The sequence below is a fragment of the Manacus candei genome, unplaced genomic scaffold (genome assembly GCF_025592945.1).
Source record: "Manacus candei isolate 608988 ecotype Guabito, Panama unplaced genomic scaffold, ASM2559294v1 h1tg000017l, whole genome shotgun sequence".
Classification (NCBI taxonomy): domain Eukaryota; kingdom Metazoa; phylum Chordata; class Aves; order Passeriformes; family Pipridae; genus Manacus; species Manacus candei.
The window spans coordinates 5718326-5735298 of record NW_026138065.1 but is presented as its reverse complement, the minus strand read 5'-3'; the positions used below and the strand labels follow the sequence as shown (position 1 = coordinate 5735298).

The window sequence follows — 16973 nt, the reverse complement described above, 5'->3', positions numbered from 1 at the left end:
CCTTAACCACATGTCCTATGCCACATGAAGCTTCTGCTGCAGGTGAATAAACACTGCACCTTCTTGCTTTCATTGCAAGTCAAGTCTCTGTGCTGTTGAGGATTGCCTTCTTTACCTTCTTGGAGAATGACAAACACAAGGGTGATTTATCTTCATAATATATCAGCTTGGAAGTCCAGCTATAGCTGGAAGGCAAGGGCTGTGATTTGAATCCTCACAGGCAAGGGCAAGAACCACAGCCAGATCTTCTCAGCTGCTTATGCTCTGGACATCAGGGTCTTGAATTAGAGTGCGAGGGAAGAGGCAGCATTACCCTCCCAGCAGCTGTTACCAGAAGCAGCGGGAGCTCTGTACTGCACGAAGCACAGTGTGCTCTGAGCGTCCTTTCTAGGTCAGACCTCTGAGGAGGGAGAGTACCTAGTTTGAGATGTTTGTAGATGTGCAGTAATGACTAAGCTATTCCTCCCTAACAAAACTCAGGCAGCTGAGGCAACAGAAAGCATGAATTTATAATCCAAGAAAACTTCATAGGTGTTTTTAGAGTGGGGCCAGGCATTTTGAAAATCATGTTCCTGGAACAAACTATTCTTTAAACCAAAAAATTAAATTGTTTATAAAACTGGTGTGCCTTCACCCCTTAACAGTGCTCTAGTGGCTGTGTTTCAGGGCATGTCAAACAGCTCAGCTTAATCCTCACTGATTTAAATAGTTGAGGGACAGTAAGGAAAGGCTCAGGGTATGACTTAGTTTAAGCTGAGACACTGGGTAATTATATTAATTATTGGCTCAGACCGACTCAAGTCGGGGTGGGGGGGATGGGGATAAAGGGAGAAGTCAAAGTTCATGGAGGAATGCCCTACCCCATATCCAAGCCCCTGAGAGCCTACTGAGGCAGCCCCAAAGCATCTCTCAGACCCAGGACACCAGGAGCACTCTCTCATTCACACCCTGGAGCCCCTAACCCAGCCCCAGATTGGATGGCACGGTGGAAATCCCGCCTAGGGGCGGGAGCTGTGGCCACAGGGGCCATAGCACATAAAAACAGCAACACGTGCTCTCCATTGGTTGGTTAGAACTCTCCATTTTCTGGATGCTTGTGGCTGGACCTATGCTGGTTCAAAGGCTGGTAGCTATAATTCTCTTTTTCTCTCTCTTTCTCTACTTCTTCTTCTCCTCCTCCTCATCTCCCTTCTTAATATTTTGGGTAGCTTGAGACTAGATGGGTTGGATTTTACTAAGTTATATGGGTTAGCATATGCTAAGTCAGTGCTTTGTGGAATACTTTATTTTGGTTGAATATTACCCTTTAAACTTTTGCCAAGTACTCATATTTTCTAAAGCTTACCAGTAAAAGTACCTCCTGAGAAAAAATGCAGCTTTTCTCCTTTGTGCTCTCTTTATGGTGTTAAAACAACTGAAGGCTCTTCTAACAATCTGGAGGGTGAATATTGTCAGAGCCTTTTATATTTTTGAAGTAAAAACCCTTCAGTGAGTTCATAGCTCGGGGCCTGGAGTCTTACAAGCTGCTGCAATTACTTCTGACTGTATACAGTTTGTATGAGAATTCATATTTTTGCCATCTCTGTCTTTTGGCAGATATTATTCCACCACTTGCTCATACTGCCTAAATGAAGTGGAGAAGAGGTGCCTTTCATAAAGACCTCAAGAAAATAATAATGTTGCCATATAGTGGAGAAATTTGTCTGGAGGGAGACACCAGCATATAAGGCCCTCTTTGCTGTTATCCACCATATTTGACAATACGATCAAAACAGCATTGTTTAAGGAAAAAATTGTTTGAAGATTGTTTAAAAATTCTTTGCTATGACTCAGAAACCTTACCAACACCCTGGAAATCTTAAACAAATTGGAATTGTAATGAAGGCAGTCTCACACATTCATATGTTAACATTGACTGTTAGCTTGTAAGAAAGACAACTAAATGTAATTTACGAATATCTTTGTCCTTGCATGACCGCAAAACAGAATTAAGCAGAGTATACATTCACCATACACTGTGACCAAAAAACAGTCCAAACAAATATTCCAGACCAATAAACTGCTCTGTCTGTGCCTTAGTGTAATCAAAACATAGTTGACTAGGCAGGAGCAAACTCTATGGCAGCTATCAGCGTTCTTGGGGAATAAATACTCCAGAGCAAAATTCTCAGTTTAATTCACCAAAGTACATTAAGTCATCACTCATTAATCAAATGTAGTTATGCCTTCAGTAGTATGCTTACAATGAATGCTTTTATGGGTTAAATAGCATTTTGGACCTGTTCAACATCAGATCTCCACAAGTAAATTCAAGTCTCTTTTAATTTAACATTTGTGAGGACAGAGGAATTCCAACACACACATGTAACTTGCCACAGAAATGTAGGTGGTCCAGACAAGATGCTATAAGAAGTATTTTCTTTCTTAATGATTTTAAGCTCAAAGGGGCTGTCATCAAGCAACCTGAAGCAACAAATCTAATCAACCTGAAGCATTCAGCATGAGAAGTCTGTAGAGCGTATGCTTCCCATGGGATTTGCAGAGCACAAAGATATTTCAAACCCAGAAAGATGCACAGCCATCCCAAGCTTGTTTTTAAAGAACTGTCAAATTCAAAGTCAATATTAACACATCCATTACAGGAATGAAACAATTTTTTTCTAGCACGTGTAACATTCACAGGCAGTATGTAGTGCAATATGGTAGGCAACACATAGCAGGAATAGGATTCAAAGTCCTGTTTTTGAAAGAGACTGAAACCTCTACAGAGCATATTAGACTATTCAGGCACCGTCTGAAGCACTCAGCACCACTCAGGGCCACAAATCTCAGGTACACCAATGAGAAAGGATATTTCAAAATAGGAAAAAGAACATATTTCAGCCAACTGAAACATCTGGACACTTAGAAAACTCCCAAAACCCCAAGCATCCAGGTTGTCTAAAACCATCCCTCCTCAGCAACCAAAAAAACTGCATTAGGGGTAGTTTCCTCCCAGTTTGTTGCTATCAAACACAATCTATATGAACAAACCTCTTTCAGGAACAGCTGGGGGAAAGTTGCTAGCTCCTCATCTGTCTCATGGTACATGGCTGTCACATGTTAGGATAGGATTTGAACTCAGGTCTGGCACCAGCATCTTACGCTTCCAGTCATACAAGTGATCTCAACCAGCAAACAAGTCACAAACAAGCAGGCCTCCAGCATCATACCTTTGGGAATCACAGTCAGTAGGAAATCCTACTTGCTAGTCAGAACATCACTGTCATGGACAAATCTATCCTATCACTGTCTGTCCACTGCACGAATGACAAATGCACTGCTCAACATGACTTAGAAGTGACACAGCAGTGAACCCAGCAAGTATCAATTTTTCTGTTATGACACAATGTGCTTGGTTTTCACTCTAGAGGGAAAAGCTTACAGCAGCAATAGCCAGCCTGAACATTCTGTAGGATGTATATACACTGTCATACTCCATGACAATGTATTAGGCAGTAAGGTATGAAAAATCTCTGAAAACTGCTCTATTAAACCATACCTTGTTTCTAACTGCAAATGTGATCAGTCTGTGTTGACATGGCAGCATGCGTTTTCTAGCCTTATTGGACTTGTTTATCCCAAGTTCATTTGCACTGCCTCATCTGCTATAGCAAGTCCCAGCAGATGGCATTGTGTTACAAGGAAACATTACCCTGGTGCCAGCTGCCTTTCTCTCAGCTCTACGAGTTCAGAGGGGAGTTTTGAACTTCTCTTTCCTTGAGCATATTCTTACTTTCTTCTTGCTCCTGTCGTTTTGCCAAGCCTGGCATATAGTTACAACATTTCAGCTGAGTGGAAATACAGAGGAACAAAGCCAGAAGGAGATAGGAAAACTTTATGTGATTTTTATCTTCATTCTTGTAGCTCTCTTTCAAAATACCTCACCTCCCTTTGCTCCCCAAGGCCAGAATAATCTTCATGTCAGCCCTGGCACTGTATACAACAGGCTGATAATAACTGTCATCTCTCCTGATATGCTGTGGTCTTGTCTTTTCTAGGAGACAGACACTAAGGCAAGAGTAAATTCAGTGCTGAAATATCTCTGAATGCAGGTGCCAGTGAAACATAAAAGGTTTAAGCACAGGCATGTGAATGCAGTTGTCTGTAGTTCGGTGAGAAATAATCCAGAATGGCAGATTGAAACAGTGGGGGTTTCCAGACCTATTAAATAATGAGAGCTGGGGGTACAGGTACAGCAGCCTCTCAGAACTGTTGTAACTGCTAGCATTAGTATTCAGTTCATCTTCATCTGCCCTTCCATCCATTTTCCCAATTCCCTGCTGATCCAGCTCTTTGTCTTCAGGACTTCTGCATGGCTGGCTTTGTTCCTAAGATTAGAAATCATATCATGCAGATGGAGCAAAGCCGTGCTGTGATTCAAGGTTACAGAGGTCACAACAACAGTCCTTAGCTCAGTCCATGCTCTTGTATGCTACTGAGTCATGCTGAACTGTTGTGCCCAAGCATATGAAGCTGGACTTAGAAGTATGAAAATCTGGTGATGTCCTATAATGCAGTAGTTCAGGGCCATAAAGGTCTGCCAGTGTGAGATATAATTCCCTCATCTTTTATTACAGAGCTGGTGACCATGAAGCATCTAGCTCCCTAGTGACTGTAGCCAGGTAAAATCAATGAGAAACAGGCATCAGCAAAGAACTGGAATAAGTGGAATCACTTAAAAAGGAAGATATTTGAGTGTAATCAATCTGTTCAACTGTGGAAGATGCATAAAAACAATGAGATCAAGTTAATTCTGGTTCACTAAATAGAGCTTCTTCAGCATCTGCTTTGCTTAGTACCCTGCCAGTTTGCATGCCCGGCTGTATCAATGCATTTATACATTTGAGAACCCTTATTCAATGTGTCACTAACTGTTCACGGTTTAATTGCTGGAAGGGCACCATTTCTGTGCATGAGATTCTGACTTTTGATAATTACTGACACGAGCAGGAGTTCCTCTGTCACTCTGTTGCTTGCAAAAGAGCTGGCATTTCACTACCTTTTCCCTTGTGCTTTCTATTATCCAGTCACGGTCTGATCCATATGTAATCATGTTGTGTGTGTGTGTGTGTGTGTAAAGAAACATCACTACTGTGCCATAAGAAACCTGGAGAACCTTTGCTCCTGATGGAATACACTGCTGACCGCGTCGGAGCACAGACTCGGCAGCGACTGGCCAGACGTTTTAAAAAGTCGGTCGATTTTAGTCTCGGCAGTGCGGGCAGCCTGCTCCGTCTCTTGTGCCACATGCTGGCAAGAGCCGCGAATTACAGGTTCCCAAGAACAGAGACATTGACAGCGGGTAGCTGGAATGTGAAGCTCAGGCGCTCAGGGTGGTGGGAAAATCCTGTGAGCAGAGGTAGGGAGGATGTGCTGGCACACCGCCGAGCTGTGCGGGGCACCTTGCACCCACAGAGCTCACATCCGACACAGCTGATGCACTCCAGTGTCCGCACTGTGCTGGCAGGGTGTAGTTGCTCACATGAAACACTAGAGTACTATATTTTTCTGGGGCCTGTGCAGACTTTTGGCTGGCTCCTTGGAGGCCCGTTTGTCTGTGTGGTGTTCTCTGTTCTGGTGCTGCAGATGGTCATGGCTTAATCTCTTGGGCTGTACGGGCTGTGGAGGAATGCTTGTCTTTTTCCATTCTTCAGTTTCCTCCTTTGAGGCTATGCGTTGCTTCCGAACAGGATTTATCACAAGCTGAAGGGGGCCACCTCTTTTCAAAATCTGTGCAGTATGGCATTTTTATATGTCACAGATCAGCATCTGAAACAGATAAATAAACATAGTGTATTATTAGCAAGTGCTTGATATGCTAGGACTTGGTCCAGAACCCACTGAAATTGGAATTTTTCCCTAGGCGTTTAGAGAAAATAGTTGAGGGGAAAAAAAATCAAGATTAAGTCTAACATCTGCTCAGTGTCTGTGACATGCTGTGTCACTGAACTATTTCCTAACTGATTAGCAGGTTCCCAAATCAATGTGGAAAAGGCACATACAGGGTTGATATCAAAACCTTCTCTCCCCTCTCTAAGCTGTAAGCGGGTAAGGAACACAACTTGCTAGTTTGCAGCCTCCTTACCAGACGAGTAGTCACAGGAATTCACTAGAGAAAACTCTGACATTTCTTTCCTCTCCCTTCTTCTTAAAGTAATTTTTTTGGCAAGGACATAAGGCCATGAATGATTACAAGGGGATAGGTACCAAGTGCTGCAGGTGAGAAGGTTCATTGCACCAAGTTTCCAGAGGTTATAACAAAATAGTTTTCGAAAATCCTCATACAGCTCCCTACTGTGACTCCATTTCTGATATGTGAAAGACTGAACTGAGCTTTGAGTAGCACCAAAAGACAAAATTCAGTGTTTTGGGATGTAAGAAGAGGCAACGCTAGAGGAAGGTATTAGGTTTTTACTTAAAGGAATATGTGGCAGCTGAGAGGTAACAGAAATTCTGGTACAGTGAAGGGACTGTTTCTTTAAGATGTACAGATGATTTTTCCCCACATAATATTCCTCCCACACACATAATATTCCTTGCACACACACTTGTAAATAATCTGCACACCCACAGCCTTCTTGGTAGCCAGTTAAATTTCACTAGCTAGGGTTAACATCTCTGCATCCTTCTGCACTGGGCTTCAATACAGCCCTCATCCTCCCTAAAATACTTTGAAAGCTGTAGGTGGGCAGATCACAGCCAGAGTGTTTCTCCTCCTTTACTTTCATGATCTCTCAGCTTGCACAAAAAAATATGGTGGCAAAGAAGAGATGAGAAGGAAGAGCAAAATTGTCAGCAATTCACTTTGCTCTTTACCTCATCTTTCAGCCCGTGCCTTCCTTTCCATCTTCTGTTTCTCACCTCTGTTGGCTGATAAGCACATAAGTGGCTAATGGTGAATATCCTGTCTTAGTGCTGAAGGTCAGGGTCACTCCTGGGGTTGCCCACAATAAAGCATTTATATGTGCTAGAGCCACATATGTGCTTTATGCTCCTTGCTCCTCCTGTGTGTATCACAGCAGGATATCATTTCAGCAAAACTCAGTCAGCAGGAACAGGGAAAAAACCCTCTTTATTCTCTCGCTAACGTTTTTACTTCATAAGCTCTCTGGGGCAAGGACTATGTTTTTTATTATCTGACTGGGAGGAAGTGGCCTTGATTTCTCAGGTAGCTTTAGACACTAAAAAAAGAACAAATACTGAACATCAGCAACCTTACAGGTATGGGCAGCCAGAGACAGCAGGTGTTCACCTTGCACGACACGTATGAAACATGTCCTCTAACTAAATGTAAAAATCCTTAGCAGGATGCGGCTGACAATGAACAATCCCAGGAAATTCATGTTTCATGTTGAATTTAACCTAATACCTGCTGGGAAAATTCAGTGAAGGTGATAGCACTTTAAAACTTGGAGTGCCAGGTGGTTATGGTATGGTGGTGCATTCCCTCTCCTCTTCCTCCTCCTTCGGCTGCACCGTGATCTCAGAAATGCTCATGAGGCCTCAGCCTCGATGAACAGCACCTGGGCTAAGCCCCTCTTGAGCTTATCAGAAACACTGTCTACTCCCAGGAACTTAAGCTGTCTAATGAGCCTCTGATTTTTAACAAACAGCCTTGGGAACTTCTCTTGCCTGAAAAACAACCCAAGTGGAACAACATTTTTGTTATCAAACTTTCAAAGAAAGTTACTGACCCAAATTGTGGCCAGGATGAAAAATTACTATGACTAAAGCCAACTCTCCTGTGATTCTGTAAACAGTGGTCCTTAGTGAGATCCTCTGAGCTCTCCTGGACCACAGCAGGTTGCAACCAACAATCTTTCTCTGAGTGGGACTATCCTCAGACCTAGTGGACTCTCAAGTTTGCAATATTTGAAGGACCGCCACCAAATGCCGAGGACAGAGCCTGGGCTGATAGAAAGGCATCCTACACGAGTCCTTCACTGAATTTGAGGAGAATTTTTCACAGGTATGTACTTTGTACATACCCTTTAGGTCTGTGTGCATGCGAATGTGAATATGCTGTAGCAAATGTACTATGAAGGTTGCTCTCTTAGATTCTTAAGTACATTAGATTTGTAACTAAGGTTTATAAGTGAGTTACTGTTGTGTTATAGTAAATTCTATATGACTCTGTTGCTAAATTGTTTAAATTAAGCTACTCATTAAGTGCTGTTAAGGGGTGTTGAACCTTTAGGCCTAAACTGTTGGTCAAGTCAGGGCCTAAGTTTGGCAAGGGAGTCCACTCTGAACCTTGTGACTCAGTGGGAGGGTCTCCCTTATTCCTTTTTATCCTTACCATTTCCTATCCATACGCTTCCCCCCACCCCTCACCCTGCCTTTCCTATCCTTACACTTCCCCACACTCCCCTCAGCCTCCATGTAAATAATTTTTGGGTTGATTTCAAAGCTCATCCTGCTGCCAGGCCACCACTCATTGCATGAGTTCTTGTGCTGTAGCAGAGTGGGACAAGATGATCACAAGAGGACCCTATTAACATAAATAATTCTGTGTTTCTGTGAATACCTGATTAAGTATTTCAGATTAATTTGGCTGCTTATTCAAATGCTTTCTGGCACTGTTCCCAGTGTGGTGGAGCAGCAGAGAGCACAGACCCTGGTCACAGAGTAGTTAGGGTTGGAAGGGACCTCTGGAGATCATGTAGTCCAGCCCCCCTGCCAAGGCAGGGTCATCTAGGGCAGGTTACACAGGAACACATCCAGGTGGGTTTTGAACGTTTCCAGAGAGGAAGATCCCACAACCTCCCTGGGCAGCCTGTACCAGTGCTCTGCCACGCTCATACTCCCTCCCATCCTTGGTGTGTTGTGGAGTTGCCCCATGGCCATGCCTGGGGGAGGCCCCTGTGCCTGGTCATCTGCATTGTAGCCCTTCCACAGGAGTGACTCCTGGCCCAGGGCCTGTCAGCTGAGGAGAGATGGCTGGGACTCAGGCAAGCAGCACCTGTGACCTTGAGCCCTTCCTCAGCACAAAGGGTCTGGGATAGGCTGGGGCAGCCCAGGTGTGCTGGAGGGCTCAGCACTCACCTGTGCCACAGTGGGGTGGGTTTGTTTTTCCTCTGACTCCTGAGCACTGCCTGTCAATGGGGGGGAAACAGCACTGAGGAAAGGCCAGGAGGGAGGTTTGAGCCTGGTAATTTGTCCCCTCTGGACCCAGCGAGGGTCTGGCTGGAGAATGAGGACATTTGAAGGAGGGGCAAGGTGCCCTGGCCATGAGGAAATTGCAGTGAAGTTGTGCAGCGCAATGGGCTCAGGGAGGGCCTCCAGGGCCCTTTCCCACAGGAAAGGTGGGGGGGTGAGCCCGGTGAGTCACAGGGAGAGCTGCCACCCCTGAGCAGTGGGGACCTGTCAGCTGCAGCCCTGCAGAGGCCAAAGGGGCCGAAAGGTGCGGGGATGCAAGGGTTGGCGCCATGGCTGAGATGGTGTGAAGGGCCCTGTCCTTCAGAGGCCGTGGGCACAGGGGCACAGCTGGCTGGGCTGGCAGGGCAGGTGCAGCCATGCGGGCACAGCCCCGGAGCCTGCGGGCAGCGGCCGATGGGGCTGTGTCACTCGCACCCAGTGTCACTCACAGCAGCCATTGAAACTGCCGGTGCCCAGCGTCCGTTGGAAGATTCTAGTGGCTGGAAGGTTCTGGAAGGCTCTCAGCAGTTCTGGCAGTTGCCACAGCAGTTGCTGCAGCACTTGAAGGCTGCTCCTCTAGCCTGGCACCTGTGCTCTGGCTGTAATGGTAACTAAGCCGCACCTCCTTTTCCCCTTCCCCCAGCCCACACCAGCTGTACTGGGAATGCCAGGGTTTGACCCCAAACCAGGGACCTGAGGAGGTTTTGCGGCTGTAAGTGACCCAGCAGGCACCACTGCGGGGTAGAAGCTGCTGGGGAAGGAGTGGGTGTTACACAGCAGGGCTGGTGCCAACAGGAAATCCACTGAGAAGTCTTTGCTGGCTCAGGAGGGCCCTGTGCCTCCCACTGTTGGAGACTGGGGGGTATCCAGGAAATTACCACTGTGTGCATGGCCTGTTCTCAAATTATTGCTGCGCCTCCTCTTTTGGCCACTGTCAGAGGCAGGGACTGGGCTAGAAGGACCTTTAGCACATGTTGTATGTAATTTTAGGAAGCTTCTTGAACTGCTCTCTCCCCGAACATCACGGCATTTTTTGACAGCCTAAGTGCAGGCCACCTGTTGCAAAAGGAAAGGAATATGTATGTTAAACTGTATAGCAGATCTAGTGGCCTGTGCCATACCTGTATTTTTTAACATACGCCACGAAATCCTAGACAATTTACGGATCCATTTGAGTTTCCATGCAGAACCAGTGTTGAAATAAGGGTACTTAACTGAGCAGATGCTGTGTTTTAAGACACCTATGATATAACAACTGAAAGGCACTATGTCTATACCTTGGATCAAGTCCAGGCAAAAATAATATATGCCACACTAGCAGCAGTCATGCCTGTATTTCAGGAAATCTAAGTTTTCTCAGGGCTAGCTTCGGAATCGCCCCGAATTGTTGCTATATGATAAGAAAAAACAAACTAAGATGCCAAGCCAAAGTTTTACAAGTGAAAACCTAATTAGAACAAATATATTCCTACAAATTGATGATTGCAGTTTTCATATGCACATTTTTATCAAAAATAAGGAAATTTGAAATACGAATTTTAGTATTTTTGTGAGTTCTCTTAAGACTCTTCGCTGTCGTTGTCTCTGGTGAAGATAGGGCAATGGTGAGTCATAGTCATAAAAGGTAGATTGCAAGACCACTTCTGATGAAAAAGATTTGTATGCATAAACTAGAAGTAATAGGGGAATCTGTGTGCTTATTTCCTAAGTTTGAGGTTCTGCTTTGCACTGAGTGAATTTTAATTATTTCTAAATATTCGAATTACATGATTGCACCTAGATGTATGCATCATAAATGCAGGAGGTACAGCCTAGATGAGGAGGAAATGTAATTTTATTTTTCAGTTTATTCATTTTTACTAGGTAAAAGGACTCAGAAAGGTTAATTTTCATGATCCTCAACAGACACTCACTGAACTTGTCTTTATTACATTTCTTTTGGTAAATTAAGTAGTTGAACCTCCTCAGTTATGGAGGCAAAACTCACTGAGGTTGTTAATATTTAGGAAGACTAAAAACCACCTTCAAGTTGTGTGATTGACATGCAAGTAACGTGTTTATGTTTTCTTTCTACAAAATCAAGTCTGCAGTGCTAAGATAAGTAGGTTATTCCTAGGAGAACATAATCATTGGAGAAGCAGCAGTTAATTCAAAGTTAATTTGTTTTAATCCATCTCAGCGTTTTTGCCTTTCTCTCATGATACAAATTTAAATTCCATGTTTTCTTCTACTGTAAGTTCAACTATGTACTTATGGTTGTTTAGCATTTTACAATTACACTGGTGCTTAGAAGGTTTTAATATGTATCAGATAAGCATCTGAACTTGATTCTTCTTTTTTTTTTTTACATCTTTATTAGAAGCCATGATGAAGCTACTGGATCTGATTCTGCTACAGCTGAGAGTAGTTTTAAGTTAGGATTGATTGCTGAAGTCAAATCATTCTGCAAGCGAAGTACAAAACTGACTGTAAAGTTCTTTGGTAAGATCATTTTTATTAAAAATGTGCATTGATTTTAGTGGCATTGTATCTTCTTACATGAGGGAATACTGCATCTGAACAAAACAGATGCTGTCCACCAACAGCTTGCACTATTGGGTAAATTCCTATGGAAGCAAGCAGAAACTCTCTTGGAGACCAGAGAAATAATTACAGGCTCAAAACAACTGAAGTGTGTGTGTGTGGGGGTAGCAATGCAAGTTCTGCTGGGGTGGGGCTGTACGCTGCTCCACACTCTACCACTGGAGCCTCTGGTCCAGCCCCAACGTGGCTACCAAGCTACTGGCACAATGAAAGCCCTACCTGGCGAGAGGGCCCTGGGAGACCAGAGCAGATAAAAGGCCGTGACACAGGGGTGACGCTGACAGGTCCCACTGCCCTGGACCTTACAGCTCCTGAGACCTCGCTGGATCCAGGGTGGTGACTACTGATCTTTCTCTCTCCTTTTTCACTCTTTTTCTCTCTTTTTCTCTCTTTCTTCTCCTGACATCCTGTTCTCGAAATCTGGGTATCTTAAAGTCGGACTAAGTCAGTGCTTTCTGAAGTGCCTTACTTTGATTGGATGTTTGCTTTAAAATTCGCCAAGTACCTTATTCTCTAAAGTTTTCCAATAAAAGTTTACTATTCAACCTCCTGAGAAGTTTATTCTTTTCTCCTGTGCACCGCCAAAGGGAATCGAAGTGCCTAAGCCCCTTTAAAAACGTGCCAAGTGAGCTCAGGGTGTAACAAACTCATTGCCAATTTATGTCAAGATTGGAAGTACCTCACAATAAATTACTATTACAGAAGAATCCTACTGGCTAGATGAGCTTTAGTTAATACTTAAATCACAGATATATTTCTGTTTATTAATATATTTTGAGTTAACTGAAAAAAAATCACTGTGTATTTACAAATATGTAATCACATTTTAATTTATATCCACATTTATTTTAAGGATGTCAGGCTGCCTAAGTGAAGCCCTTCAGGAAAGAGGTAAAAATAAATGAGACCTACTGGAACTCTTTTTGCATTCCCTTTCCTCTGGAAGCCTTGTCATTGTATACAACTGCCCAGTCACAGAAGCTCATCTCTCTAAACAGAATACATTAAGTCAAACTATAGCGCTTTTTTTGGAGATGGATACCAGTCCTACATATGCTCTTGTGCTAGAGAATCAGCAATTGAAGAGTGAAGATTTTGACATGCTAGAAAATACTGGCATGACCTCTGCTGGCAGAGGAAAGTTATCAACAGATTTTAATGCTCAGAGTATTGAAACCTCAGCTGAAAAGCACTCTCTGCAAAGAGGCTTCTCACTAACTCATGCTGACCAAGAAGGCAAAACATCCATTTCTGGAATCTCTGATCCTCTTAAAGTTACTGAAGAACCTCAGGTGTGGAATTTAAAACCTGATCTAGAGATACCATATCAAGCCAAAATTGCATCAATACCACTATCTTCTTTGCCATCTAAACTACAGGAACTACTATCAGCTGCAGCAAAAAATGTCTCTGAAGTATGGCAAGCTACAGGAACAGAATCTGTAATTTATGTATGGCCATTAATAAAGTTAGAAGAGGCTTCCAGCTCCTTTTGGAACAATTTCTCAAAGTCTTTAATACCAAGCAGCGAAAACTTTCCAAGATACTGTTCTAGTCCTGATATAACTGAAGATGTGAAATGTTCCCAGATAACCCCAGAGAAAGAAGAGCCAGCCAGAAAGACAGCAAGATCCTATCCTCTTATTGTAAAATCATCTAACACTGGTGTTTCAGAAATTTTGAAGTCACTCATCACTATGAAGAATAAGGATTATAAGGATATGTTACCACTTTCATCTATCAGTTCTATCGAAGAGCAAGTGGAAATTCCTCTCTTTAACGGAAATGCTCTAATGATCTATAATAGGCAAGTCTATCTTCTATATGTAATGACGCATGAAGATCTGACAGCAGAAAGGGAAATGGTTTGGTATCATCCTATGTTGCTTGTGAAGACCATGGTTTGGCTCATTACATGTGGTTCTATCCATAATCTACCTTTCGAAGTTCCACACCCACTGCTGCCAAGAGAGAATGCTGTGAAACAGAACATAAAATGTCTTACAACCTGTGCTACCCCCACACACCAAGACAAAACGTCAAATGAAACACATTCCTCTTCACATGAGATGACTACCATCTCTCAGCCCAAGAACTGCTCCCCCTCTACTGCGAAAATGCAGCAGGTAGTAACCTATGATGATCAAGTGATTGTCTGTGTATGTAGAGTAAATTACTTTCCTCTTAGATATAGCTGAATGCAAAGTGCATTTTTCAAAATATCGCTGTGAAAGATGAGTGGCCTGGTTTTGTTCACATTTTTGTGGGGAAGCCAAACACAAATCCAGTGGACAAAATCACTGTAGAGTAATCTGAATTTAGGCTTGCAGGTCTATAAGACTTTACTGTTTAAAAAGAAAATAAAATAATGCTGAGGAAAAAAATAAATCGCGAGATATATCAAGACTTTTCTAGTATTTGAACAGGACAAAAGCACTGCACTTAATGGGAGCAGCCTGTTGCTATTTAGAGAACACTAGAGCAGAATTTAGTATAATGGCAAGATATTTCCCAAGGGAGAAGGTGGGGTTTCTGAAAACAGGTGATGAGTGCCATCATGATCACTTTTTAAAGTAGCAGTGGAAGAATAGAGAAGGGCTGGCTTACAAGGTCCTTCCTGAATTAAATTCCTCTGGCAAAGCCACATCCCCAAGGTAAGAAAGACTGCAGAAGAAAAGCTGTGAAGATAAACTGGGGTGGGAGAAAAATTACTATCCAGCACTCACTTCCAGACAGTCAAGTTCTATTCTTTCCTGTTTCAGTTCCTCAACGAGACTGTATCTCCATCCAAAGAAAGCTTGGAAAAAAGAAATGAGGAAGAAGCACCTGAGGATAAAGACAAAGAACTAAGAAAGAAATCTGGTATTGTTAAAGATGTAAGGGTCAATCTCACCAGGCTAAGTCCCTCTGAACTTAAGAAGTATAGTGGTAAAGCTCCTGCACATAAAAGGAAGGTAACCACTAGGGCAAAGAACTGACAAAAAGTGCCAAACATACTTACCTAGCCATGTACAAATATGAAGTATGCTTCACCTTGAAATATTCATTACACAACACTAGCACACTTCTCAAAAATTTTTAGCATTTGACCCCACGATATAAAATGTTTTCTATTGGAGAATCTCACCACACTTACTTTTAAAATGTCAGGATCTATCTTCTTTTTTCTCCCCTAGTTCTTGCAAAAACTGTGGACAGAATGCCAGCTGTTGCTGAAATCTTTTCTGGGTCTGTATTCTGTTTGGCACTCATACAACTGCAACTGAAACTAGAAAAAGTGCCTTCTGACCTCTTACTGATAGTAATGGTTTGCCGTCGGTCTGTGCCAATGTGTATCTCATAGGCAGAAACAGGAAGCTCTTCGTACCTGTGCTAGGCTCTTTCTGGTTTGGGCATATTGCTGTTCACTTTAAGGTGCCAGAAGCACAAACCACATATTTATAGTCATTGACCTGCTTTTGAAAGAGTCTCGCCCTATGGCCTTGTTTAGAAGTATCTTTTGGCAGTTTTGCTTAGTATCATCAGAGACTCTGGGAATAGGTGTTTGCTTTCTCTAATCCCTCAGATTTTCAAACTCTCAGTTCAGATTGGCCTCTTGTATCCATTTTCTATTTTTCTACAACAAAGCTCTTAAGACTGTTTCAGCAGGCAGACTGGACATGCATTTCCAGAAAAACCTTTGTTCAAGTTCTTATTCTACAGATAAATTAATGACCAATAATGAATTAGTATTTCTCCTAGATCTGTCTATTATCTCTTGTTCAGCATTAAACTTCCATTTCTGTCAACTGGATTTTAAACTGTCATGACCCAGCCTTTCCAAGATCTCTGAGAATGGTCTGCTTTTGTTGTCCCTGAATGGGAGCATCATTGGTGTACCCTCAGCATTCATGAAAATATACTGTATCTTTTTGTGAAATATTTCAGGGCCAGGTAAAGCAAAAATTTCCAAAGAATATATTGAAAAAGCGTAGGTAAAACACCTAGATTTTTTACCTTTGTGCCAATACCCTAATGAAACATCCATTGCAAGAAAATTAGCGTTGGCCATCATTTCTCCTACATATGCTGAGGCAGACTCTGAGAATAGTCAAATTTTTATGGTGTTTCTCCATCTATACATACGATAATTTTTTCAGCATATGTTCCGGAAATCAAATAGGATCAAACACCTAGTGAAACATTTTATGTTTGGATTTATTTTACAGCTGTTTTACACAGATGCTTCCACTTGCTGAACTGCAGTGGAGTGCTTTCAGTTACAACAATGTTATTAGTAGTTCTCATTAACCTTAACAGTTATCTTGACTGCTTTTCAATATTTTCTGCTGCCATGTCTTTTTCTTTGCAGATTATATTCACTTTGTTACATTCTGTCCTTTTATGCAGACTTTGATCTTTGCAGTTAGACTCGTTCAAGTAATAAAAAGATGCTGCATCTTTAAATTGTTCTTCATTTCTGACTTTCTCTGGTTTGTGTATGTAAAGGTTATGACAGTGAGATTAACCTACATTTGTTGAGTCTTGACGGAGGACCCTTCAAATGCAAGTGCCCCTTGCTAAAGGGAACACCTCTGCAAAATCTTTTGGTTTATATACATGATTTACGAGGAGTAATTATCGAAGTAACTGGAATACTGGATCTTCTAGAAAGACAAACATGGTATTCCAATGTTGAATGCAATGGAAGAAAAATTGGTAAGGATATAACTAAATACATAATACATATACTGTTCAGTATACAAAAAATAGTACTCAAAGTGAAGGGGTTGCTGGAGCAAGAGAAACATGGTAAGTAGGTTACATCCAGAGGGCAAGAGAATGACAGATACTAAGAGATTGTGGAACATGGTGATAGGGGAGTAAGAATTATAATGTATTGTGAGTAGCAGATAGAAATGATGATTCAGAAGCTACAGTGTAACACAAAACCAATATCTAAATTGTTTTCCTGATTTTGGTATCCAGTATGATTATTAATTTTAGTGGAGGTAGTGTGCTGCTTCCCAGTCCTTCAGCTCAGTCCCATTAGCAAAGTACACAGGAGCTGATGGCAAATATAGTCACGTAGCTTTGTTTGGAGCTCTAACAAACATCCTGAGGGCAAGAGTCCTTCATTTTCAATCATGTGATGATAAAGTTGAAAATACTGACATTAAAAATTACTGGGGAAAAAAAGTGATTTAAGATCATGAAGTATTTTTTTAAAT

At 42.4% G+C, this 16973-nt stretch overlaps 1 protein-coding gene across 9 annotated transcripts; it reads left to right on the top strand.

Annotated features, from left to right (window-relative positions):
- The first annotated feature begins 1008 nt into the window (after window positions 1-1008).
- Window positions 1009-16209, top strand: LOC127469466 (uncharacterized). 9 transcript variants are annotated; one of them, XM_051783821.1, is made up of 5 exons: window positions 1009-1126; window positions 7803-8011; window positions 11540-11661; window positions 12617-13889; window positions 14526-16209. In XM_051783821.1, the coding sequence occupies exons 4-5, from the start codon at window positions 12798-12800 to the stop codon at window positions 14739-14741; spliced, it is 1308 nt and encodes a 435-aa protein (XP_051639781.1). In that variant the 5' UTR covers window positions 1009-1126; window positions 7803-8011; window positions 11540-11661; window positions 12617-12797; the 3' UTR covers window positions 14742-16209. The 9 variants fall into 9 exon arrangements, with proteins under 9 accessions (XP_051639781.1, XP_051639784.1, XP_051639780.1 ...); XM_051783827.1 differs by lacking the exons at window positions 1009-1126; window positions 7803-8011 and adding an exon at window positions 9652-9787 and having other exon boundaries at window positions 14526-14639; window positions 16115-16209; XM_051783824.1 differs by lacking the exon at window positions 7803-8011 and having other exon boundaries at window positions 1017-1126.
- Window positions 16210-16973: the final 764 nt, after the last annotated feature.

What these genes read in the sequence shown, in the direction of transcription:
- LOC127469466 (XM_051783821.1), top strand. Translation starts at nt 12,798, where the DNA reads ATGGATACCAGTCCTACATATGCTCTTGTGCTAGAGAATCAGCAATTG. An exon ending in CTACTGCGAAAATGCAGCAG is followed by an intron (nt 13,890 to 14,525) that starts GTAGTAACCTAT and finishes TTCCTGTTTCAG; the next exon opens with TTCCTCAACGAGACTGTATC.